At 56.3% G+C, this 24,052-nt stretch overlaps 2 protein-coding genes and 1 long non-coding RNA gene across 11 annotated transcripts in view; 2 read left to right on the top strand and 1 right to left on the bottom strand.

Moving 5' to 3' along the window:
- Window positions 1-1,556: 1,556 nt before the first annotated feature.
- Window positions 1,557-16,032, bottom strand: RAB36 (RAB36, member RAS oncogene family). Of its 6 annotated transcripts, none has more exons than XM_045534208.1 (11): window positions 15,872-16,032; window positions 15,308-15,388; window positions 11,877-11,968; window positions 9,907-9,972; window positions 9,296-9,397; window positions 6,844-6,908; window positions 5,223-5,274; window positions 4,393-4,474; window positions 4,119-4,209; window positions 2,472-2,591; window positions 1,557-2,031 (listed from the first exon to the last, which is right to left on the bottom strand). In XM_045534208.1, the coding sequence occupies exons 2-11, from the start codon at window positions 15,374-15,376 to the stop codon at window positions 1,967-1,969; spliced, it is 804 nt and encodes a 267-aa protein (XP_045390164.1). In that variant the 5' UTR covers window positions 15,377-15,388; window positions 15,872-16,032; the 3' UTR covers window positions 1,557-1,966. The 6 variants fall into 6 exon arrangements, with proteins under 6 accessions (XP_045390164.1, XP_045390167.1, XP_045390165.1 ...); XM_045534211.1 differs by having other exon boundaries at window positions 15,868-15,943; XM_045534209.1 differs by lacking the exon at window positions 15,872-16,032 and adding an exon at window positions 15,476-15,857.
- Window positions 4,838-6,264, top strand: LOC123625696. The gene is made up of 2 exons (XR_006730618.1): window positions 4,838-5,313; window positions 5,933-6,264. It is a non-coding gene; the product is annotated as an uncharacterized LOC123625696 (long non-coding RNA).
- A 2,797-nt stretch (window positions 16,033-18,829) lies between the features above and the next one.
- Window positions 18,830-24,052, top strand: part of RSPH14 (radial spoke head 14 homolog) — an 85,670-nt gene continuing 80,447 nt past the window's right edge. For 3 of the 4 annotated variants that reach the window (XM_045534203.1, XM_045534205.1, XM_045534201.1), the window contains exons 1-3: window positions 18,830-18,864; window positions 20,010-20,256; window positions 21,271-21,373. In XM_045534203.1, coding sequence (XP_045390159.1) covers window positions 20,058-20,256; window positions 21,271-21,373 — 302 coding nt within the window. In that variant the 5' untranslated portion in view covers window positions 18,830-18,864; window positions 20,010-20,057. The remainder of the gene's footprint in view (window positions 18,865-20,009; window positions 20,257-21,270; window positions 21,374-24,052) is intronic. The other variant, XM_045534202.1, reaches the window with a different exon arrangement.

Raw genomic sequence — 24,052 nt, 5'->3', positions numbered from 1 at the left:
GTCGTGGCTGCGCCAGTCGGGGCCTGCAGGGACCAGCTGGTGTATCTTGGCGGCTGGCACCAGGAGAGTTCCATAAAGGACTGTGCACGGAGGTGGGCATATACCAGACAGGGCTGGTCACAGCAGGACCACATTTCCACACCACCCCCAATGTCCTGGGGCCTGAAGGGGCAAGGGAGGGAGCCGTGGACAGCGCCAGCCCACCCACCATGGCCCGGCTCTCCCACCCTGTGAAGCTTTCTGTTATGCCCTGCATGCCGGGTCCTCCCCAGCACACCCCCGATGCCATCTGCACCCCCACAGGCTGCAGCTAGTGGACCAGGCTGGGGGCCACAGTCCAGAGAAAAGCTCAGCTCCTGAGTGTGCAAAGCTCTAAGTACCGGGATGGCCACTGCAGCACCATGGGTAAAAGCTAAAAGCTGGATACAGACTGCATGACGTGTTGGGCAGGTCAAAGGAAGGTGACCTTCCATCCACATGAAGGAAAACTGGCTGCTGCTAAAGCAACGCGTGGGCTCTGCGTGTGCCCACAGGGGGAGGGTCCGGGGGCCGCTCCCTAGGCAGGCAGGCTGCCGGGCAGTGTGTGCGCACGACGTCACTCTGGTGAAATGACAAACGAGCCGGTAACACTGCGGAGGTTTCCACTCTGTATTTTATATGCTTTGTACTGTCTTGTTTCACAGGAAGCACACAACAACTTTAAAAGCAATTTGCATAAAGAAGTGTTTTATATATGTAAAAAAAAAAAAAGAGAGAGCTAAAAATACAGTGAAGCAGGAACGAACAGGAAGAGATACCAGTGTTTTTCACTAACTGCTACTTGGCGATCGCTGTGCGGCGAGGGACACTTGCGGGGCCTCTGCAGCGTGCCAGGCGCCGGGAGGACGGCGCTGACCTGCGGGCTGCCTGCAAAGCGCTCACCATCTACAGGATGCAGGTGGGGACGCCGGACGTACCCACCCGCCTATGGCACGAGGCGGGTGGGGAGGAGACTGCATAGCCAGGGTGACAGGACCATGGGGCTGGTTCACAGCGGTGAGAAGACCTTGTGGACAAGCACTCTGCGCAGAGCGTGCCCTGCCTGTCCTGTGTGTGCAGGAGGAAGCAGTGGAGACGGGAACATGCTAGACTCCGGAGGCCTCCGGAGCCCCCAAAGATGTGTGGACGCCATTACACAGGGCCTAAGGGACATGCAGGCCAGCGAGAGAGGGGGATGGGGAGGCGGCAGTGGGGACAGGCCTGGCACGAGTGCCAGAGCAGGGCAGGGCCACGCTCAAGGGCTGCAGAGGGAGTTGGCCCAGGGCGCTGTGCAGCCCTCCTCCTGCAGCAAGGCGGGTAAATTCCCCATCCAGATGCCTGTGCTGCCCGGGGACGCCTAGAGCCTGTGGCACAGTGACAGTGGACAGTGAGGCTTAGAGCTCCAAGGCCCAGAAATACAAGCTTCCTACAGACAACAGAAAACCCGCGGGGGGGATGGCAGGTGGGTTCTCCCTCGGGTGCCGACTTTGACAAGTGCAGGTTGCCTGGAACAGGGTGACGAGAAGGCCTGTGAGGCCTGGGAGGGAGTGCTGGGGTCAACTGCTGACACGGGCCATGGGCGACGGGTGTGGGCCGGGGCAGGAGCGTCCCCAGTTAGCAGTCCTGAGGCCTTTCAAGACCAAGGGAGACTGTCTGATGTCCCTGCAGGTGGGACCAGCCTTTCAGGAGATCACTGCAGTACCCCTCCCAGGCTGTGTGGGGCCCCCAGGCAGCCAGCGGGGGCCTTTCCTGGCTCCAGGACCTGCCAACGAGGAGTGGCCGAGCCCTGGAGCTCTGCGCAGTGGGTGGGTGAAGGGCCCAGAGCATAGGCCCCCCCACCTCAGGGCAGACATGCCGCAGAGCTCAGGCTCCACGTCACCCCTCCACAGGTTCAGAAGTTGCTGTCCATGAGCGTGGGGGGTGTGGAGGCCTCGGACGCAGGTCCCAGCTAACAGCAGCCCAGGCTGGAGAGCCCGCTGCCCTCCTGGCTCTCAGGTGAGCTTCCTTTCACTCCTGTAAGGAGGGGAAAAGTAATCTGGCATCAGCTAAGGGTCAAGGGCCACCCCAACCCTGACAGCCAGAGCTGTGAACTTGGGCTGTCGGTCAAGGCCTAGATGACTTGGCACAGGCCAAGAGGCCTGGGGTGCATTCCGGGTGGTGCAACAGAGTGGGCAAAAGCGCAGACTGGAGGAGCCAGAGCCAGGCCGTGTGTGCGGAGCCTAGGATGCCCAGCCGGCCCACGAGGAGGCTGTCAGGGGGGCCAGGGAAGGTGTCTGAGCTGGCAAGTGGCGGCAGGGAGGCTGCAGGCCTGAAGGCAGGGTGACACTCAGAGAGGAGCATCAAAGGACAACAGAGGGGGAAAATGGCAGGCTCACAGGTGACAGGAGGATGGTGGATGTGGATGTTAGACCCCGAGCCTGCCCCCCGCCCGGCCCAGCCAGGCCTGTACGCACGGATGACGTCTCCCTCGCCGACCTGGAGCTGGGTGCTGCTCCGCCTCTCCAGGTCCTGCAGCACCGAATGCTCGAACGACAAGGCGGCCACGCGGCTGAAGAACGCCTTCACGTTCTCCCCTGTGGGCCCGCGAGACAGCCGTGACCCCATCCGCCTCCACCCTCGCCCCTGGTTGCATCTGGTGCAGGAGCCAGCACGGCCCACCCTGAGGCCGGCTCAGCGCCCCTCCCAGAGCATGTGACAGCAACAGTAAGCACAGCAGGGTGCGGTCCCACCAGCCCCTGTTAGGCAGGGCCCTCCAGCCTGACCTCCCACCTGGCTCCATCCCACTCCCACCCCCGCGTTACCTGCCCAGGCCGCTCCCTCAAACCTCTGAGCCTTCATTTCTCAGCATCTACTCTTCCAGCCAGCGGCTACTGAGCACCTGCTATGGGCCAGGTGCTGGGACGTGTGGAGCTCAGGACAGACACGTGCCTCTGTGCTCTTGTCACTTTCCATAGCTGCCCCATAGGGCCATGAGGATTAATGCGCCCCCACAAGGAGCCTTTGTGCATCCTCCTCCAGGTGGAGGCGGCTGGCTGTTGGGGAGCAGTCTGGGCTCCAGCCCCCAACATGCACACTGCCCTTGTGCAGTCAGCAACCTGAACATCTGCACGGGCAGGCCTGCTTGGCCCACAGCAAGCTCTCTGCAAACTGTTACTCTGACAGGGGAGGGCAGGTTCTCACAGGGCGGAAGGGACAGTGTCGGGAAGGGCAACAGAGTGCACCAGGCATGGCATTGAAAGGTGTTTGCACTGGGCTGGAGGTGGCATGACCCTCAGTGCTCACTCAATCCCTGGCCTGATACTCACTGTGCCCCCTTGCCTGGGGCAAGGACCACTGGGCCTGATTCCTGAGTCTGCAGAGCCCCGGGGGCCCACTACGTGCTGGGCACTGCACGTTATTTCATTTCATCCCTCAACGACCTGTGTTTTCAGTCTGCTCTTTCCGTCTCTGCATTTTCTAACTTTTCCTCAGTAAGTATGTGTGGATTTTTGTGATTCAAAACATGCTTTTTTGTTAACAAAAATGAGAGGGACAGCCTCAGCCCACTTCCCAGACGAGGGGACTGAGGCTTGGAGATATTGGGCATCTTGCCAGGGGCTGGGGGCCCAGCGTTGCAGGAGCAGACCGGGTGGGGAGTGGGATGGGTGAGAGCTGGGGGCCACAAGCCACGACAACACCCAGGAAGGAGCAGGAGCACCCACTTACTGGGCCCTTCTGCATGTCAGGCAGTTCCACACACCTGGCATCCGAGGGGCAAGGGCAAGACGCTGCCATGGTTACAGGTGTTTGGATCCCGGCCCTGTCACCTCCTCCCCTGTGTTCCTGGAAGTGACTTCCCAGGGATAAAAGGAACCTGCCTCACAGGTGGCTGTGGCGGTTGCCTTGGAGAACATGCCAGCACAGCACGGGGCCAGGGTCGCTATACCCCGTCCATGAGACCGGCCTCCCAGCTTCCTAGAGATAAGGGGTGGCCTCTCAGGCAACAGAAGGCACTGCCAGTCACCTGCACGGCGGGGCTGTGACGCCAGCATGCGCAGGGCCACAGAAGGAAAAGCCCAGCGTTCTGCCCCCACCACGGCAACAGCCCGGGCCCCACTCACCGGTCTTGGCGGACACCGACCAGTACTCAGCCTGCATCTCGTTGGCCAGGTGCACGGCCTCCGCTTCGGCCTGCTCACACGCTGCCCCTGACTGGAGAAGGGCCCCTGCTGGGTTGCTTGGGTGGCCCTCCTGCAGGGAGGCCCCTGGGGGCAGGCAATTGCCCACTTCCCACTGTGCCGCCTCCCTTCCTCCCTCCCTCCTCAAACGTGGGCCGATGGTCGAGGCATTTCCCCCCTCCCCAGAGCCAGCCAGGCCTCCGGCCGCTTCGCTCACCAGAAGGTCCTTCTTGGTTCCCACGAGGAAGATGAAGCAGGAGTTCGCCGCGTTCTCCTGCAGTGCGTCCGCCAGCCACTGCCTGGAGTGCGGAGGGGAGACAGGCTGAGACACGCCACCCACCCACCCACCCAGAGCAGGGCACAGGGTCACACAACTCCCCAGGGCTGGGAGCATCGGGCCGGGAGGTGCAGGGGGGGCGCCTTGGCCCACGCTGGCTGAGCAGGACGCTGGTCCCACAGACGGGCCCTGGCCGGACAGGAGAGGGTGGGAATACGAGAGCACCGGTCGGGGGCGGTGAAGACCTCACCCTGGCCCTGGCTCTGCCCGCACCCTGTGAGACCTTGGGTGAGTTCTGCACTTTTATCAACTGGAACGATCACCCCCGCCTCCCTCACAGGGTTTGGAAGCTGCCGGATGCGAATGTCTCAAAGGTAAGGTGAGAGGGCTTTGGTCCATCAGCTGGACAGCTCCCGGCAGAAGCAGGATGGCCTCCCAGAATTGGTCACATTGCCAGTTCTCTCTGCCCAAAATAGCAAGTGCCAAGTTCATGTCCCTTCAGACTAGACTGGCTATAAAATTTTCAGGGCCCAGAGCAAGGTGACCATGTGGGGCCCCTCATTCAGAAATGCTTAGGACTTTCGAGATGGTGACAGCAGAGCATTAAAGCAAGCGCGGGCTCTTTGGAGCACGTGTCCCAGTGCGATTGCGCTGGCCTTGCACTCACGGGCTAGGGTCGGCGCCCAGCCCGCTGGCCTCGGTTTGGGGAGCCCCGTCGGGCAGCTTGCTGAACCCGGGGGGAGCACAGGGGCCGCGGTGCCTGGACTTGCCTGGTGTGCGCCAGGGTCTGCACGTCGGTGAGGTCGAAGGCTGTGACGATCACTGCACACCCGGAAAAAGCCAACAGCCAATCAGCCACAGGTGAGGCAAACAGTGTGACAAAGCGGGGCTCTTTGTCAAAGGAGGGGCCCAGGGGGAGCCTAGCTCCTGAGGAACTGGCAGGGCAGCCCCCAGGCACTCAGTTCCAGACCCCACGATGGAGGCTGGGGAGGAGGCAGCCCATGGCTGCCCCCCGGTCCCCACCTCCCCTGTGACCTGCGCCCAGCGGCCCAGCCTCAGGGCAGAGCCCAGGGAGGGCGGACGAGGCGGGCGTGGGGCACATGGGCTTAGGTGTCAGAGAGCCTCTGCCACTTATGGCTAAGGGAGCTCGGGTGAGGGCCTTCACTGCTGACAGCCTCAGTTTCCCCCTCTGTAAAATGGTGAGAATGATACCTCTAGCTCTCAGGGTTGCTGTGAGGATTAAACAAGAGCGGCTGATTTCAAAAGCTATTAGTCCAGGGCCTGCTGGGGGCGACTTTCAACAAATGGCAGCTGTGGCCGTGACGATGACTAGCAATAGCCAAATCAGGAGACTTCTGTGGAGCTTGGGTGGGCAGGAAATGATGCAGTCCCCACCCTCAGCTCCTGTGCTGTTGGGGTCCTAGGGGAGCCCTGAGTGGAGGACGTGCCAGGAAAGTGGCTGCTCTCTACTGCCCCCCAGGGGTGTGAGCGGGGCCGGACAGGGGCTTCCTCTGCACTTGGCTGAAGGCTGCAGGAGAGACCGGTCCGCTCCGAGGTGGAGGGGAAGGGAGAGACCAAGGACAGGGATGACAGCAGCCAGGCGCCTCACATCCCGCCCCCAGGAGAGAAGCACCCCCTCTCCCAGAAGAGAGAGGCCTGCGAGGCGGAGGGTGCAGGCAGAGCTGAGCTCCAACCTGCAGCCAGCTGAGGCGCTCAGGGTTTGTTTCCTGATTTTGCTTCTTTCAAATTGTAATGAAGGTGTTGTGATTTCTTTTCTTAACACTACTGAGTAGACATAATGGCACCCTGTAATTTGAGTCTGGTTTTGGAGGCGTCTGGCAGTTCTCCCACATCTCCCACTGAGCTCCTCTCTGCCTCCCCCCGGGGAAGGGGCGGCGGGCAGGGGAGCTTGCATCACGGCCTCCCGATGTCAGCCCTGCCGGTGCCTGGGCTGCCCTTGGCCCTGGAGGTGGGGGGCGCCCAGCCCCACCGGCCCCACCAGGGAACTGGCAGTCCTCCCGTGATACCCCTGTCATTCCTCCGCTCCGGCCCAGGCCCCTCCTGCTGAGACAGGACAAGCCTCTCCCCAACCCCGGGAGTCCGATGCGCCTCTTCCTTCCTGGGGCCTCTGGACAAGCACTTCCCTCTCTCGGGATCTTTCTGAGCTGATAACTGGGGCTGAGACTTAAAGCTAGCACCCACCACCACGGGGTCCCCAAAGGATGCGACTGCCAAAGCCAGCCAGCCGTGAAGGCAGCGTCCCTGTCCCCAAACAGCAGCCCAGTGTTTTCTCAGTGTTTCTTGGAGGCCAGAAAACAGGTGGCTGCACAGAGGACCTAGGCTTCCTGCTGTGCAGCCAAGCAGGGAGCCCCGACATCACACGCTGCTCACCCTGGGCACCCCGGTAGTAGGTAGACGCGATGCACTTGAACTTCTCCTGCCCGGCTGTGTCCCAGCTGTGCAGTGGGAGAGAGAGACAGGGAAAGTGGTGGCAGGTTAAGCAGTCGAAGGGTCCTGAGCCAACAGGCAAGTGGGATTGTGGGTGGGAGACCTGGGGGTCCACGCCAGTGTGTGGGCTTCAGGAAGTTTCTGCTGTGACCCTCTGTCCCTGCCCCCAGGTCCTCATGATCCTTTCCTGGGTGCCCAGGTGTGGGGGGACTTCTGTCACTGCAGTCGCGGTGCCTGGGGGCAGGAAGTTATGGTATCCGCTGCCTGAATGAATGGAGTTGCAACTCAGGCTCTCCTGGCTGGGACATTAAAAAGGAGCATATGGGCCTGGCGTGGTGGCTCACACCGATAGTCCCAAGACTTTGGGAGGCCAAGGCCAGAGGATCATTTGAGCCCAGGAGTTTGAAACCAGTATGGGCAATGCAGTGAGACCTTGTCTCTACAAAAATAAAAAAATTAAAATAAAATTAGCCAGGCATAGTGGCATGTGCCTGTAGTCCTAGCTACTTGGGAGGCTGAGGCAGGAGGATGCCTTGAACCCAGGAGTTTACAAGGATACAGTGAGCTATGATTGCATGTGATTGTACCACTGTACTCCAGCCTGGGTGACAGGGAGAGACCCTGTCTCTGAAAAAAGGAGCATATGGCCCATGATGTGACTTGCTCTAAAGATGTGGACAACCACCTGCAGAGGAGGCTCTGTGAATGGCGCTGGGGCTCCAGGCCGGGCCTCTGCCACTTGCTTATGTGTGACTGGGGCAGTGCTTCACCTTCTGCACTGCAGGTCCCAGGTCCCTAACGGGGCACCAGCAGGTGACTCTGAGTAGTTAGCTCCAGCTCTCTGGAATACCCTGCTGAGAAGGACTTAGGAGCCCTGGATCCATGGAAAAGAATGCAACAGTCGATTAATGATGCCTGCCATGGGCACAGTCTAGTTTAGAGAAAGGCCCATGTGCTGAGATCTACCCGCCCTGGTCAATATGCAGGGATGAGTCTGAAAATCCATCCTATTTTAAAGTAAACAGATCAGAATTTAACTTTTCTCAGTAAACTGAAAAGTAGACAAACACAAACAAGACATCAATGGTCTGCAATCTTTTTCAGGAGATCCAGCATGATGCAGAACTTTTTCTGCAGGCTTCATTTTTTCATTAATTCGCTCACATTTTCTTTCATTTCTGAAGAAGACTCTGGGGGGAGGAGCTAGGGGTGGGGCCGGTTGGGAGGTTGGCAATGGCCTCAGCGTCAGGCAAGAGGCTGAGCTGGGACCATGTCCCTGTTTTGTCCTGGGCCCTTGGATGAAATACAGCCTGTGGTCACAAGGGTGAGCCCAGCCACCAGCCACTCTCTCTCGCTCCCCCAGGCTGTCCCCATGGGTGCTTGCTCTCCCAGCTGTCCAGCTGCCACTGTGTTTTCACAGCCTCTTTTGCTCTGGACTGACCCTGTACTCTCCCTCGGGCAAGATTTGGCATCCCCCGACTGCAGGAACGCACAGGGGCTGCGGAGGTCCTGAGCTGGGGGGGGCACTGTCCCGACAGAGTCAGGAGCTCACGTCCACAGGCTCCGTGGGCTCGGCCCAAGCAGGGCCAGAAGGCTGAGGAAGGACCCTGGGAGACAGAAAGGGGAAGGGGACCAGGACAGAGGCCTAGCGATTGCCAGCAGGCAAGTGGGGGACAGGGGCAGCCACAGAGGAGAGCACAGGGAGGGGAGGGGCCCCTCGAAGAGCGAGGTCAGGAGCCTGCGCATCCTCCGGGTGCTGGGGGAGGGGCAGGCCAGGTGCAGAGCAGGATGCTAGCCCTAGTGGGACAGGGTGAGCCCTGGGGGGAGCTCTATCCACTGAGAGGCAGGTGCCTGGGGCTGGCAGGGAAGAAGACAGACAAACAGACAGATAGACAGGGGTGGAAGGAAAGCAAGGCGGGGGACCGGGAGCCAGGGCAGTGGTATTAGGAGGAAGATGAGCATGTCAGGCCTGAGGAAGGCTATGGATGGTGCTGCATCCACTGGGCCCTCCCTGCCTGAGCCTGGCACACAGGGACTGGATTTGACCCATTTCACAGGTGGGGACAGAAGCTCAGAGCTCAGAAGGGACTTAATCCCTGCTGGCCTGGAGAGTGGGATCATGGGAGGCCTGGGGGGAGGGGCCTGGGTATGGGGTGGGGGCACCAGGGGAGGTCAAGGGTGGGCAGGCAGGTCAGGCTGTGAGGACCTTCCCCAGATGTGATGACAACTGTGGGGACCAAGGGGCCTCCAGGGACTGGGGGAGCGGGAAGTCTGCTTTGTCCGGACGGGTCCTCGCTGAGCAGCGCCAGGGGGCGCAGTGGAGGAGGAGCTCCCCAGGGTCCCCGGGTGTCTCCAGGAAGCCCACCCACAAGCCACGGGAGAGCCAGCGACTTACATCTGGAGGCTGTAGGGAATCCCTGCGATCTCAAAGCGCTCGATTTCGAAGTCCACCCCAATGGTGGCCTTATAGTCTCGGTCAAACGCATTCTTGCAAAACCTGCGGGAGCGGGGAAGGCATCAGAGCAGTGTTCTCACAGAAATGCGCACGGAAGCTTCGCTCAGGACATGTGAGTCTGGAGCCAAATGCGGTCCACCCATGGAGGACTGACAAGGAAGTGACGGCCCAAGGAGGCCATGGACCAACAGGGCAGCCACCAAGAACGGTGTGCGGGAAGGGAGGCTGCAGGAGCCCCGAAAACACTGCAAGTTAGAAACTGAGTGAAACTGAGCGATCATTCATAGACAGGGCAGTGGAGGGCCAAGCCCATGGCCCCAGGGGGACAGTGTGACAAATGTCTGCCTCCTGGGATGCCCCACTGTCTGCCCAGCCCTACCATCTCCCCGATTTCTTGCACCCCCTCCCATCTGGCTCCCACCAGGCTGAGGCACAGTGGTTCCCGGCAGCCACACGGTTCCCACATGACAGTGTCATCTGGGCTGCCCAGGCAGACGTGTGACAACCTGGTGCTGGGAGGTGTGGCTGACGGGGCCCAGGAAGCTGCGTACCTGTGGATGAGGCTGGTCTTCCCCACGTAGAGATCGCCAACGACAACCACCTTGGAGAGCCTGAGCCTGTGGGAGACACGTCCGTGTTGTTCTCAGGCCAAGTCTTTGGACACTCACAGGCCCTTCCTTTCCTGAGCTCCTGGACACAGGACAGGTCACCCTGCTGAGACACTCTGTCCTCCAACCCCCCAGCCCTCAGAGGGGAGGGTGTGAGAGCCTGCGTTTGCTCTGGGGACTCTGATGCCTCTAGGGTACAGCCCAGACCCCACTTGGCCAAAGTCCCAGTCCTGAGGTGGACATATCAAGAGGTGAGTCACAGGCTGAGGGGGCAGAGGCAAAAGCGCAAGGTGGGCTGTGGTAACCGAGAGCCGTGGACACGTCCAGGCTGGGGGGAGCTACACGGAGGGTGCAGACACGCGGCCTGTGTGCAAGGAGGCACCAGCGCAAGGCGGGTGGGCAGCCCCTGCACCTCCTACCCGGCCCTGGGGCTGCGTGCTGGCCTGGGCTCTGGCTCCTTGCAAGCAGGCACTCTCTGATGAGGACACCACTGTCACCTGCTCACTTGGAGGTGTCTGATGGGTCAGAAAGGCCAAGGGGCATGGCATGGACAGGACTCAGGGTTGATACATCTGGGCTGCGGCTTGAGGCAAGTTGGCTCTGAGGTTCCTGGGCTCTCTGGGGACACTGCTCACTGAGAGCAGCCAGCAGCCTCACTGTGTGCATCCTGCACTCTGTGCAGCAGCATTTCTGGGACTGGCTTGTTTGGAGACAGGGTCTCGCTATGTTGCCCAGGCTGGTCTCAAACTCCCAGGCTCAAGTGACCGTTCAGCCTCAGCCTCCTGAGTAGCTGGGCCTGCAGGTGCGCACCACTGTGTCCAGCTTCCTGGGACTTAGACTTGAAGACTTTCTGTAGCTCAACCCAAAGGAGCTCAACAGTTGCAGCAACCAACCTGGGTAAACAGCTGACAGGCACTTCCTGTGCCTGCAGAGAGCAAGGGGGCACCTCTGTGTCACCTGGTGACCTGGCCTGCAGTTCACCTTGCCATGTCTGTGAGGGCGAGGGCTGTGTCTACCCTGCTGCTGGGCGGCTCTCTCGTTCTGGAACAGGCTGGCTCTCACCCCATTTCCCAGATGAAGGAGTAAAGGTGCTGGCAAAGGTCTTGAGGCAGGGGCCTTCTGTGCCTCAGTTTCCCCACCTCCAGCGCTGTTGTGCGTGTCAGGGAGATGATCTGCACGCAGCACCAGCTGTGGCACCAGCACGCCCAACTGGTGCCGTTACTCTCATCCCACGACCACGGCCCCTTCGGCCATTCTGACCTGAGCTCTGCCTCACTCTGTGCAGCTTGGGGACCTCCGAGCTGGGCTGTTTTCCAGCCTCACCACCCTGTGTGACACCTGTGAGCTCAGCCAACTGCTTGAGCAGACTGAGCTCCTCAGGATGAGGGGCACAAGCAGGCTCTTGTTTGTTAAAAGGAACAAGTGTTGCAAAACTCCTGTGCTGGTGGTGGCAGGTGGTGGCAGGTGCTTCGGAGGCAGGAGCCCTCTCTGGCTAGGTCTAGTGAGGAATCCAGACAAGTAAACCTCCAATTCTGTGAGGTAAGTTCTTGGGGCACAAGAGCACACAGCCCAGGCTGGGGAAAGCAGTTGTGGGGGGTCAGAGAAGGCTCCCAGAGGCCCTGACACTTATGCTGAGACCTGAAGGGGAAAGGGACAGAGGAAATGAAGCTGTGCGGTGATCCCAGGCTGAAAAAATCACCTACAGGACTTGCTGGAAAAAGGGAACGCTGTTCCCTATGGCAGAGGCGTATCAGGTGAAGCCAGATAAAACCCAGCTGTCTTCGGGCCTATAATGGGTTGCAAGGGCCTGGTCTGTGGCAGGGTTTCATTCGTTCACTCTTTCATTCACGCATTCATTCATGCGCTTGTTCCTTCCTGCCCTTTTGTCCCCCATCCAATGCCCCGGGGCTCACCCGACAGTCCCCGTGTTCCTGCGCTGGCAGGCTGCGCTGACCTGCCCGTGGAAGTGCTCCTTGTGCTGCAGGCAGGCTTCAGGCGTGTACCACTGCAAAGAGACAGACACACACAGACAGACAGATCGGAACATCACCCTGCAAAGCTGCAGCTCCATCCCCAGAGCCAGGCAGTGAAGGGGTAAACTTACTTCCCAGCCTTCCCTCCAGAGCCTGTGGCTGGCAGCCTCGTTAGCTTTCCCCACCCCCTGTCATGTCTGTCCTCGAGGCTCCAGGGTCTTGGGAGTCCAGAGGAGCCAGGCCAGATCAAAGTGCCTAGGCGGGGACTGGGAGATTTGGGTCTCCCCTGGGGGATTGTCCCCTTGCTGCATACATGTGACAGGTCTCTGCCTTCTCTGGGCCTCAGCCCTCTTGGGGTAAAACAAGAGGGGGACAATGAGGGCTCTTTTGGCTCCAAGATCCTCCCGTACTGTCTATGGATCTCTGATGCCATTTTTGTTTATAAAGTGTGCATACGTGTGCCTGGAAAACGTCCTAGGAGGCACTTTCTGTCTCTCACATTTCTTGGAAGGTAGAACCGAACAGTGGTTTAAGAGCCTGGGCTCAGGGTCAGGAAGAACTGCACACACTCCACCCACCCTTACCTGCTTTGCCCGATTTCTCCGAACTTTAACGTCCCCATCAGAGACTTGAGGGCATAAAATGAGATAATATTTGTAAAGCCATCAGCACAGAGCCAGCCTGGCATATACCAAGTGCTCGATAAATGTCTGTGGCTATTAAGACGTGATCACATGTGTTGAATGCACATTTTTTGTTTTTGTTTTGAGACAGGGTCTCACCCTGTCACACAGCTGCAGTGCAGTGGCACAGTCATAGCTCACTGCAGCCTCAAACTCCTGGGCTCAAGTGATCTGCCCACCTCAGCCTCCCAAGTAGCTGGGACTACAGGTGTGCCCCCTCATGCCTGGCTAATTTTTAAATTTTTTGTAGAGACGAGGTTTCGCTATGTTGCCCAGGCTAGTCTTGAACTCCTGGCCTCAAGTGATCCTCCATTCTCCTGTCTTGGCCTCCCAAAGTGCTGCGATTACAGGTATGAGCCACCACACCCGGTCCACATTTGTTTATAATTAGAAAAAAATGATACTAACAAATTAAAGGTGACCATTATTTTTTGCCATCAGATTGGCCAAGGCTAAGCACGGAACGTGGCAAGGATGCGGGGAGAGTGTGCTGGTGTGATCTGTGTACGGCAGTGGTCCCCCCACCTGCTCTGTCTCTCTGGGCACTGCTTCCATCCACAGCTGAGACCCAGCCCGAGTGTCTCTTCCAGGTTTGGGGGCATCAGTCGGGCTCTGCCATGGCCCAGCTGCCCTCTCAGCTCCAGCTGTGATAGAGGCAGCAGGGACGGTGGAAGGAGCTTTGCAAAGGGCAAATGACAAAACCTCCTCGGGGCTCGGTTTCCTCATCTGCAAAATGAGATGCTCATCCAGCACCTTTTCATGTGGTCTTTGGAGGAGTAACTGAACAATGCAGGTGAACAGCTTAGCCCAGTGGTCTACTCTCATGCAGGAGAGCATCAGCGACCTCAGGAAAAAGTTGGCTGCTTTTTCTTGTCAACTTCTCTGACAGCTTTGAGCTGGGGGCAGGCCCAGACACAGTGGCCATCAGAGGAATCTCACTGTTTTGGACTAACTAGAGAACGTGGTAAGGAAGGCCACAGGATAGGAAATGTGAGCCACTTTTAGAGACAGGGAAACTGAGGCACATTGAGTGAAGGGAAGGACTTTCCCAGACAGCATGCTATAGACCCAGCCCAACCTGACCACAAATTTCTCAGGTCTGAAGTGGTGTGGCCCTAGGAAGCAAGATGAATGTGGCCAACAGTGGCCTGTGACCCCTGACTCCTATAGGTAGGAGGGGAGAATCTCACCTTCTGTGCAAACAGGATGGATGCTCTAGGCTGTCTCCCTGGGACAGGGAGCTCTAGAGCCAGACACAGCCGACTCAGATCCCAGCTCTACCACACCCAGCTGTGTGACATCATGCAGCCCTCCCTACCTCTCTGATCCTCACTGTCCCGACTCTGTCAATGGGGTCCTTTATACCATGAGATCTGGACTGTTTTGTGCCAATCACGCTTCCCTTCCTTTTGGTTTGTGAAACACCAGTCTCCGTCATCCCTAGTTACACTGTCAATTGCCCGAGCCTCTGCTGAGATGGAAAGTCCAGAGGGAATTGTTCACGGATATGAGACACAAAGGCTTCCTCTGTGGGTGTGCGAAGAGGGAACTTAGGGAGGAAGGTGAAGACGGGGGAAGGAGGAATGGCCACAGAGCCCAAATACCCAGAGTCCATGGTCACCTCCTCCTCACCAGCCTGGGTACAGGATCCAAAAGATACAAAAGACCACTCTTCCACGGAGAGGCTCTCTCCCTGCCATATGGAGGCAACCGCTGATCGTACGGGCTTATGTATTGTTTCAAAAATATTTTCTGCATGTATAAACAAACAGACATTTCTTCCCCCCGCCCCGGTTTTGATACACACTCTATGGCACACTGCTCTACTCTTTGCATTCCTGCTTAACAATTTACTTTGGCTGTCACTGCACGGCAGCCCCCGAGGAGATGCCCCCGCTTCTTCCTTGCGTCTGTGCCAGGAAGCACCGTTACTTGTTTAACCAGCCTTTTCTCAGAGGACATTTACGTCGTGTCTGACCTTCTGCTGTTACAAACTGCTGCAACACCTGTCCTTGTGCACATTGTACACCGTGCCAGGGTATCCACAGAGTAAATTCTCAGAAACGGAATGGCTGGATCAGAGAGCAGGGGCAGCTGCAATGTTGGTAAATATTGTCCCACTGCCCGCTACGGCGGTTGCACTGATTTGCATCCTCTGCTGCAATTAACAGTGGATTTTAATAAAGATAGAAGAGAGCTATGAGTTTTCAGCAGAAATTGAAGGCAGAACGGCAAAGGGAGAGAGCCCTGGATTTGGGGTCAGGAGACTAGAATGCTGTCTTGACAGCAGTAATGACAATGAGAACAACAGCCGCCATGACTGCAAGGCAGCTTCTGTTTACCATGCAATTACCCTGATGTGGCAGGTCTGCGAGGCCGAGCCGCTTGCCCATGGACACGCAGCTTAATGATGGAATCGGGATTCACACCCAGGACTGTCTGACTGCTAAGCCCACGCCCTTATAAACCTCCACGCCACACTGACACCCGGCGTCACCATCCACTTGCTGGCCTGCCTTGAGCAAGTCAATGCCCAGTGTCCCAGCTTCTCAAAGAGAAGCCTGGTAAATGTGGCGAGGGACAGACCTCCCTCGTCCACCTGCTTGATTTCTCGGGGTGAGAGCGGACTGGGGAGAGCTGGCGAGGCCGCAGCGTTGGGAGAGCAGTGCGGACATAATGACTCTCTACCTTGGGGAAGCTGGCGATGACGCGGTCCCGGCTCACAGGGAGCCCCATAGGAGACAGGGAGGACTTCATCCTTCCAGAATCCTATGGACACAACCAGGAGAGAAGGACAGTTAGGGAGCCATGCAAACCCTTGGGGACTCACCCACGAGCTTCTGCCTAGCTTCTCACCAGCTTTCAACGCAGATCCAGGCCCCCCTCTCCCATTCCCTAAAAACGAGGCTCCGGTCGAACCCGGCGCCTCACACGTCAGCCCGTCCCCTGCCAGCCCCCGGCCCTCCCGGCGTCTGATCCCTCAAGCCTGCTCAGCCGCTCCTTTTCCTGTCGGGCCCTTCTGCGCATTCGGCGGGCCTCGGCCAATGTCTGCTGTAGTCCTCGGCATCTGACCGGCTCTCCTCGGGGACCTGCGCAGGCCTGGCTCGGCGCGTGAGCTCAGCAAATGTGGCGGCCCCGGGGCCGCAGGCCGCGCTCAGGTTCTGCGGGTGGGCGGCGTGCGGGCGACGCGGCGCGCTCGCGACCCCGCGCCTGGTGGGCCGAGGATCCGGCAGAGGGGGCGGGCGCACTCACTCGGGGACGCTGCCAAGGCGGGGGGCTGGGCGCGGCCTGCTCTGCCCAAGGCCGGCGGCGGCGATCACCATGGCAACGAGGGCCACGCGGGACCGGCGGGCGCCTGACGGATCGCGGACGTCAGAGGCGGGGTCTGGGCGCGACTACAGCGGAACGAGTCCCGCGCGCCCCTTGCACCGAAGATCACCATAGCAACGAGAACCTTCCTGAAGTCCCAGCGGGGTGGCCGGACCGCCCGAGATCACCATGACAACAAGGGCGGTGCTGGATAGGGGAGTGGGCGGGCCCAGGAGGCCAGAGGGTGGAGGCTGAGCTCTGTGCGGGGCTGACCATGCGGAGATTCGCGGTTAGCGGTGCTGGCAGTCACGGTGTAAGAGCTCTTGCTGTAGTATTGGAGTCAAGCACCCTGTAGCGGCAAGGGATGGACATGTCTACCACCTACAGACCTTAATCTGCACTGGACCTCTAGCAATCCTCCCGCCTGGGCCTCGCAAAGTGCTGGGATTACAGGCATGAGCCACCGCACCCGGCCCTAATCTGCGTAGTTCTGAATCCAATGTTGTCTGAATATCACATGCCTGGCTTCTAGAGCTCATGCTTCAAAATTGATTTCCGAGGCCGGGCATGGTGGCTCACGCCTGTAATCCTACCACTCTGGGAGGCCGAGGTGGGAGGATTGCTCGAGGTCAGGAGTTCAAGACCAGCCTGAGCAAGAGTGAGACCCCCGTCTCTACTAAAAAATAGAAAGAAATTATCTGGCCAACTAAAAATATAGAAAAAATTAGCCGGGCATGGTGGCACATGCCTGTAGTCCTAGCTACTCCGGAGGTTGAGGCAGTAGGATGGCTTAAGCCCAGGAGTTTGAGGTTGCTGTGAGCTAGGCTGACGCCACGGCACTCACTCTAGCCCGGGCAACAAAGCGAGACTCTGTCTCAAAACAAACAAACAAACAAAAACCAAAACAAAAACCAAAATTGATTTCCATAATTAATGGCTATGGAAAAGCTGACCCAAGTCACTGAGCTCCTCTGAGCTAATTTCTGTTTGGACAGTGAGGTGTGTGAGGCTAGATGGCCTCCAGAAACCCTTATAAAACCGTGGAACCAGATTCAGAGAGGCTCCCTGGGGTTCCCAGCTTTGAGAACCTACTTGATTCGGCTGCCTTATTTTTCTGTATCACAATATGGGATCCTTGTCACACAGATCTCAGTCAGTCATCTTCAGTTCAAAGCCAAACGTGCTAGAGGCTGATGTTTGATGCCTTTTAATGAGTTTCGCTCCAAAGGTCGCAGGCTTAGAGGATGAACTTAGGTGAGCTGCTCCACCTCCAGTAACTCAGTCTACTCAGCTATAATATGGACCTGATTAACTATTTCAGAGGTTTGTTGTGAGATTCACGTGAAATGGTGAAAGTGCTTTTAGATTGTAAAACTTGATTCAAGTCCATTAACCACACATTTGTTCTACATTGACTGAAAGCCTCCTGGTATGTGCCTGGCACTGGGGAGGCAAGGAAATAGAACCGACCTGGTGCCCACCCTCGGGGAAGTTGGAGTGTGCTGGGGGAAACAGAAGTAAATGAAGAATTAGGAGGCGTGCCCATGGGATTTAGGAGAAGGGAGGATTAAGCTCAGGGATCACTTACTAATTTGGATCTGGGGATGTAGGGAGACAGAGATCACCTCCAACCCTCCTTTAGCTCTTCGTGGTCTCCCCGGCTGGATTTAGGAGCCGGATTAACACCAGGCAGATTAACAAGAGAAAAGCATACAAATTTTACTAGTTTTACATATACATGGGGATCATCACAAGACAGTGAAGTCCAAAGAAGTGGCCAAAGCAAGAAGCTTTTATACGTTTTAGACAAAGAATGATAAATTTGAGACGAGATGACAGGACAAAGAAAATCTGACTAAGGACAGTAAATTGCTAAGGGAGTCAACCAGGAGATATGTGAGGGGGTGGGAAACTAGTGGCAGATAAGGATTACTTTGGTGAGTGTTTATTCAGGTCCACTGAAGCCCCCAACCCCCAGTCTCTGGTGATAAGGGCTGTTTTCCTGCCCTGGTGCAGGGACGGCAGCCCTCCCAGAGGAATCTTTATGGCTTGCTACATGCAGGAGGAGGCAGGTCAGCTAGCCCTTTCTGAAACTGCAATTTCTCCTGTGTTGTCCATTCAAAATAATACATCCAGCCAGCATATTTTGGGATGGCATGTCCTTCACTCCTTCAGGGAGGAGGAAGGCTTCATGGAGGAAGTGTTCACCAAGTTGCATCCTGAAGGACAAAGAGGTAGTTAGTGTTACAGGCAGCTCGGGCCGTGGGAGAGAACTGGCCATTTGGGGGATTAAGAGAGAGTCCAGGATGGCTGGAGGAGGCCACCACCCAGGACCTTGAGCAGTAGGCTAGGAGTTGGACCCACGTCTGAGATCAGTGGGGAACGGTGGGAGGGTTTGATGCCGGTGGTGGTTGGGTCTGGCTTGCTTTTGAGAACCACCACTCTGGCCGGCTGTGCGTCGGGGCCCCTGTAGGAGCCGACCATTGTCATTCCCAGGCAGGCAGCCTGCAGAGCAAGGAGCGTGGGCCAGGACTAGGAAGTCCTGGGATCAGGCGTCTGTGATTTGGGGGAAGCTACTGAACCTCTCTGAGGTTCTTGTCCCTAAACTGGATAATGCGACCGCCTCATGGGTTTACTCTGAGGGTCAAAGACACGCGCAAAGTATCCAGTACAGAGAAAGGCATAAATAAGTCACTTCCCTTCCCTTCTGTACCTTGAACAAAGCCGCGACATCTTTGTTCCCCACAGTAACCAGGCAAAGTATCATTGCTCCCACTTTGCAGCCGGCCCCAGCCTGGGGCCGTTCGCGCCTGCGCTGTGGGCGCCGAGTATGCAGAGCGCGGCACCGCTTACGCTTACGCTGCCTGCCGGGGTCGCCTGGCAACAAGGTCGCCTGGCAACGGGCGCGCCCTACCGGTGCGCTGGCGCTCAGGCAGGTGAGGCGGCGGCGGGGGGACAGGGCCCGGGGACAGGGGGACCCCGTGACCCACCCAGTGCCGCTCAGACGGGGCCCGTGTCTCCACACCCCAAGTCACTGTCTTTCATTCCCAGTGGGGCTCCTGCAGTCCACGCCCCTTAGAGGAGGGCAGGCCTGGTCCCCAGCGCCCACCCTCGCCTGGGAGGGGAGCTCAAATCCGATATGGCCGCGCCCCTCCCAGCCCGGCCGCCTCCTCCGCTTGTCTTCTGGTGCCCGGTGTCAGCGTACTGCTCAGCTTTTACTAGAGTAGGATTCCTGCAGGACTGGGGCCTGTACACAGCACTAAACGCGTAACAACCGTGATAATGACCACAGCCAACATATCTGGAGGCCTGGTATGCCAGGCTCGCGTGTTTCATTACTATGACAACTCGGGGAGGGAGAGAAGGAGGTACTGTCATCACCTCTCCTTTGCAGAGGAAGTAACTTGTCAAGGGCCACCCAAGGCCTGAGTCTGGAGCCAGTTCTTTTAACTGCTAACCCGCACTGCCTATAGTTGCTCAAAGTGTGTGTGTGGAATAAAAATAAATCACCCTTTAACCTTAATTCCTTTCCATGGATGTACTGGAAATATCTGAATATGGGTCCCTGGTGGTGAATGAGCTAAACCTGGCTTTGAACCTTGGCCCCTTGTCTTACCAGTTCTGTGGTCTCCAGCAAGCTCCTTGGCCAAACCTCAGATTCCTTATTTGTAAAATATGGTTAATACAAGCCCCCTCCTTATGGGATAGTTAAGTTGGATACTAGTTATTGTTGGCACAGGATAAGCACTCAAAGGAGTGATCATCTCTGGGTTTGCTTGTTTGGTTTGTTTTGTCCTTTCAATGCCTTTGACTGAAGGCCCATCCTGTAAAGTATCAGTGGTTTCTTAAACACTATTGCATGGGAGAGCTCTAGAGTTTGCAGTTTGGGCTGGTACTTACCTTCACTGTGACCTTGAGCAAGTTTCTTCATTGCTCTCAGCCTCAGTTTGCTCATCTGTAAAATGGAAGTAAAAATACTTACCCACCTGGCCTCACAGCTTTGAAGATCAGATGAGAAGTAGCTTCTAAATTACAGTAGTAATTACAACAGGTTTTTTTTTTTTTTGGTTCTTTTAATCAGTGGTTTCTGCAAAGCTTCACTTTGAAAGCCCTTTGCAGGTGTGGAAAGATGGCTCAAGCCCGGATCTCCATGTACCTGCCCCCCAACATCAATCCCACCAAAGCTGCCATTGCCTATGGCTGTCGGGCTCTGCCAAAGCTGAATGAGGAGCTGCAGTCAGAGGATGTGACTATGAGGCAGAAAGCCCTCATGGCCCTGTGTGACCTCATGCACGACCCCGAGTATGTCTACCAGGCCATCGACATAGGTGAGAATGTCACAGCCTGAGTAACCATGACTAGGGTCCTAGCATGGCCTCAGACACTGGGTGGAACTTCGGTTATAAGGGTTGATATTGGTTGAGCCTGACCTGGGCCAGCTACCGCAAGTGTCGTGCCTGCGTTACTTAGTCCTCATCGTGGCCACCTGCAAGGGAGGGAGCATCCCTCAACCAACACATAAGAAAACTGAGGTTCAGAGAAGGGGTGTGAATCTAGGGTTTCCTGATAAATGACTAAAGCAGGATTTTTTTTTTTTTTTTTTTTAGACAGAGGCTCACCCTTTTGCCTGGGCTAGAGTGCTGTGGCATCAGCATAGCTCACAGCAACCTCAAACTCCTCGGCTCAAGCAATCCTCCTGCCTCAGCCTCCTGAGTAACTGGGACTACAGGCATGCACCACCATGCCCAGCTAATTTTTTCTATATATGTTTTTAGATGTCCAGCTAATTTCTTTCTATTTTTTTTTTTTTTTTAGTAGAAATGGGGTCTCGCTCTTGCTCAGGCTGGTCTTGAACTCCTGAGCTCAAATGATCCGCCCACCTTGGCCTCCCAGAGTGCTAGGATTACAGGCATGAGCCACCGCGCCCGGCCTAAGGCAGGATTTTTATTGCTAATACTGGCCTCCCTAGGTTGTAACCCATTCAAGGTTATGTGACCAGTTTGGGACAGGGTTATAAATTGACCCCATTTCTCCTGGGGTCAAAGACATGGCAAAGGCCATTTTCTTAGCCCCATGACAGCCTTTTAGAGAAGGCACTGATAGAAGTGTGCAGGGAGAATCATGCTGGGAGGGTGGGATGAGACGGTCCCTGGGTGTGAGCCCCTTCAGTGACTCTGAGATGCTGTGTAACTGACATGATTCCATAACTCCCCAAAGCAGCACAACTTCTGGTATCTTCTTGTTGCCCAGTGTTGGCTCACCTGTTGACTTCTGGGTTAGTTGGTTTTTGAGACTGGCAAATAGTCTAAGTTGTGTTTTTGTTTTTGTTCTTTGCCTTGTAGGCTGCCTGGAGAGCCTGAAAGCTTTGCTGAAGGACATCAACGACTTAGTGCGGATAAAAGCCACAGAGGTGCTCCACATCATGGCAACCCATAACGTGGGCAGGTGGGCAACTGTTCTGCAAACCAATGTTATGCTTTGGAGCCACACTTCTTCCCCGGGTGGACGCCCTCAAACCACTTTGAATGCTCTGAATTTTTGTCTGTAGCATGGTCTTTTGCAGGACTTCTATTTGGCCAGAGCAGGCCTCTTTGTGGGATGGTTTGGTTGCCTCTGTGGGTGTCTAATGGGGGGTTTCTGTTCCAGACTAATTTTTTATTTTTATTTTTTGAGACAGGGTCTTGCTGTGTTGCCCAGGCTGGAGTGCAGTGGTGCAATCATAACTCACTGCAGCCTTGAACTCTGGCCTCAAGTGATCCTCCCGCCTCAGCCTCCCAAAGTGCTAGGATTACAGGCATGAGCCACCACGCCCAGTGCAGACTAATTTTTTTGTTAGTTCCTAGCTCTGAGCTTCCCACTTTGAAGGTGGAAAGAAAGTTCAGATCTCGCATCTGCAACAATTTTGCTTTTTCTTAGCTTTTTGTGGGGAGCCCAGATCCCTGTCCCAGACCTCCACAGGGCCCATGGCTTTGGCTCCTGTCTCCATGCTCATGTTAGAATACCAGCCTCAAAGTGCACATCTGGTCTGGGGAGGTGGCCTCACCTTCTGCTCATGACCTTGAAGTTCTTGGTTTCTGGCACCTGGAAATGTCCCTTTGCATTTTATATTTAAAACCTATTTCATCTAGCATTTTGGGTAGGAGTCAGGGCGGTAGAGGGAGGAGGGGTTGGAGGTACTTTGCCACATCAGCTCAGCTCACTGCTTGACCAGGGATCACTAGTTTCACTTTGTGTTAAAAACAGAACCCCACATCACTAACACCCCCAAGCCCTGCCCTAGGTCTCCTGCAGAAAGGAAACCACTGCCAGTGTGTGCAGGCCCAGAGAGAAGGAAGGATGACAGGAAGGACAAGATGCTGTCCGCCTTCAGGCTTCTTTGGTGTAAACAACAGACACCCACTCAGGGAGGCTTCAAATCATGTTAAGAGTGCCAGGGTGTCTCTCAAAACCCAAAGCCGCCCAGCCCTGCCAGTCCCCAAGCTCTCGGTGCCTTGGTGCCTGACACCGTGTGCATCCCCCGCCCAGCTGGACGCGGTGAACAGGGTATGTGTGGGGAGGTGGTGCACTTGGTGCCCTAATTCACACACTTTGCACCAAAAGGGCAGGCCAGTGCTATGGACCTACCACTGGAGTGGGGGCACGAGCCCTGTCCTCGTGGGGGGACCCCACTGTTTCCTACTCTGTGACCTGGGCAAGACTCCTGATCCCAGACTCACTTTGCTTATCTGAGATGACCCAGGGAAGGTACTTTCAAACCTGTGGACACAGAGGAGTGAAGCATCTCTCATCCTTCCTGTTGTTTCCCCCCTCTTTTCTGGACCCTATATGGACAGTAGGTAACCCCCAGTGAAGTGGGGTCAGATGCTGAGAGGAGAGGTCCTTGAAGCCTGAGCAATTATAACAAAACAGAATGCCTAGGGAGGGGATCAGAGATTGTTTCCAGCACCAGGAGAGCCTGGCCTAGGGGTCCTGGCTGTGCCCACATTAGTGAGGCAGGAGGACATGGTGAGGAGACCGTCCCTGACCAAGGACCTGATACGGCCTGTACACTCCTCCAGCGTTCTCAGAACTGCGGCCAACTTTTCAATTTCTGTGGAGTTCAGAGGTGATCTTATAACTAAAGCCAACAGCTTTTGGAGCCCATCAAGCTCTAAGTAACTGCCCAGAACGCCCAGGTTGAAACCCCTCTGCCATCGTCTACCCACACAAGTAGTGACGGGAAGGGGGAGTGAGGATGGCAGCCCTGGGCTTGGCATCTTGTCACCTTGAGGGGTTAGTTCACAGGACATCCTGCAAGCAGGAGAGCTTCCTGGGCAGCCTGGCCTCTGCCCTTTTGCTTGCCTCCGGTAAGGGGGCACACGCTCTGTGGGCAAACAGAACCGGCTTTCAGAGCATGAGTTACATGGGGTGGGTGACTAGGAACTGACCAAGGAGGATCCCAAAGTCAGGGAGGCCCCTGCAACTCGTGTGTCCCACTGTGATTTTCTTCTTCCAGAATGATTCAGAACACACCATAAGGTTAGGTTGTGACCGATGCCACAGGAGCACAATTGGCCGGACACCTCCTGTGCCACCTGGCTAGGGCTTCACACGTGACTTCTCACTTATTCCCAAACTCAGCCCTGGGAGGTGTGACCTCAGCAGCCTCTTTCCAGATGCATGTGGGCCCAGCAGTCAGTTGATTAATCAAAAGAAATGAAGAAATGATATATTTCCTTGAAACAGTTCATTTTAACCCAAAAACACAAATGATAAGGCATTCACACAATCCCTGTGACATGGGTCCACTGGTTGGCATTTCCCCTCATCTTTTTTGCTTAAACCACACTCATAACATCATCTGATTTGCAGCTTTGGTCTCTTTAAAGGTAGACCAAGAACTCAAAGACATTAATGAAATCATCTGTATGCAAAATACCTTCTAGAATCCTTTATAATCATCTCACTTTTTTTTTTTTGTTTTTAGAGACTCACTTTTGAGTCTTTGCAAAGCATTCAACTTCTTCTCATAAGAAAATAAAACACCTCATTTAGCTGGCTTGCCTCATATTTATTAGCATATGAGGATAGCAACAAGCACAACAGGTGTGCGTAGGCGTGGGGACCAGGGCGACGAGGACGGTG

The sequence above is a fragment of the Lemur catta genome, chromosome 21, assembly GCF_020740605.2.
Source record: "Lemur catta isolate mLemCat1 chromosome 21, mLemCat1.pri, whole genome shotgun sequence".
NCBI classification, from domain to species: domain Eukaryota; kingdom Metazoa; phylum Chordata; class Mammalia; order Primates; family Lemuridae; genus Lemur; species Lemur catta.
The sequence above is the reverse complement of the archived record's forward strand: the minus strand, read 5'-3'. Positions and strand labels throughout refer to the sequence as shown.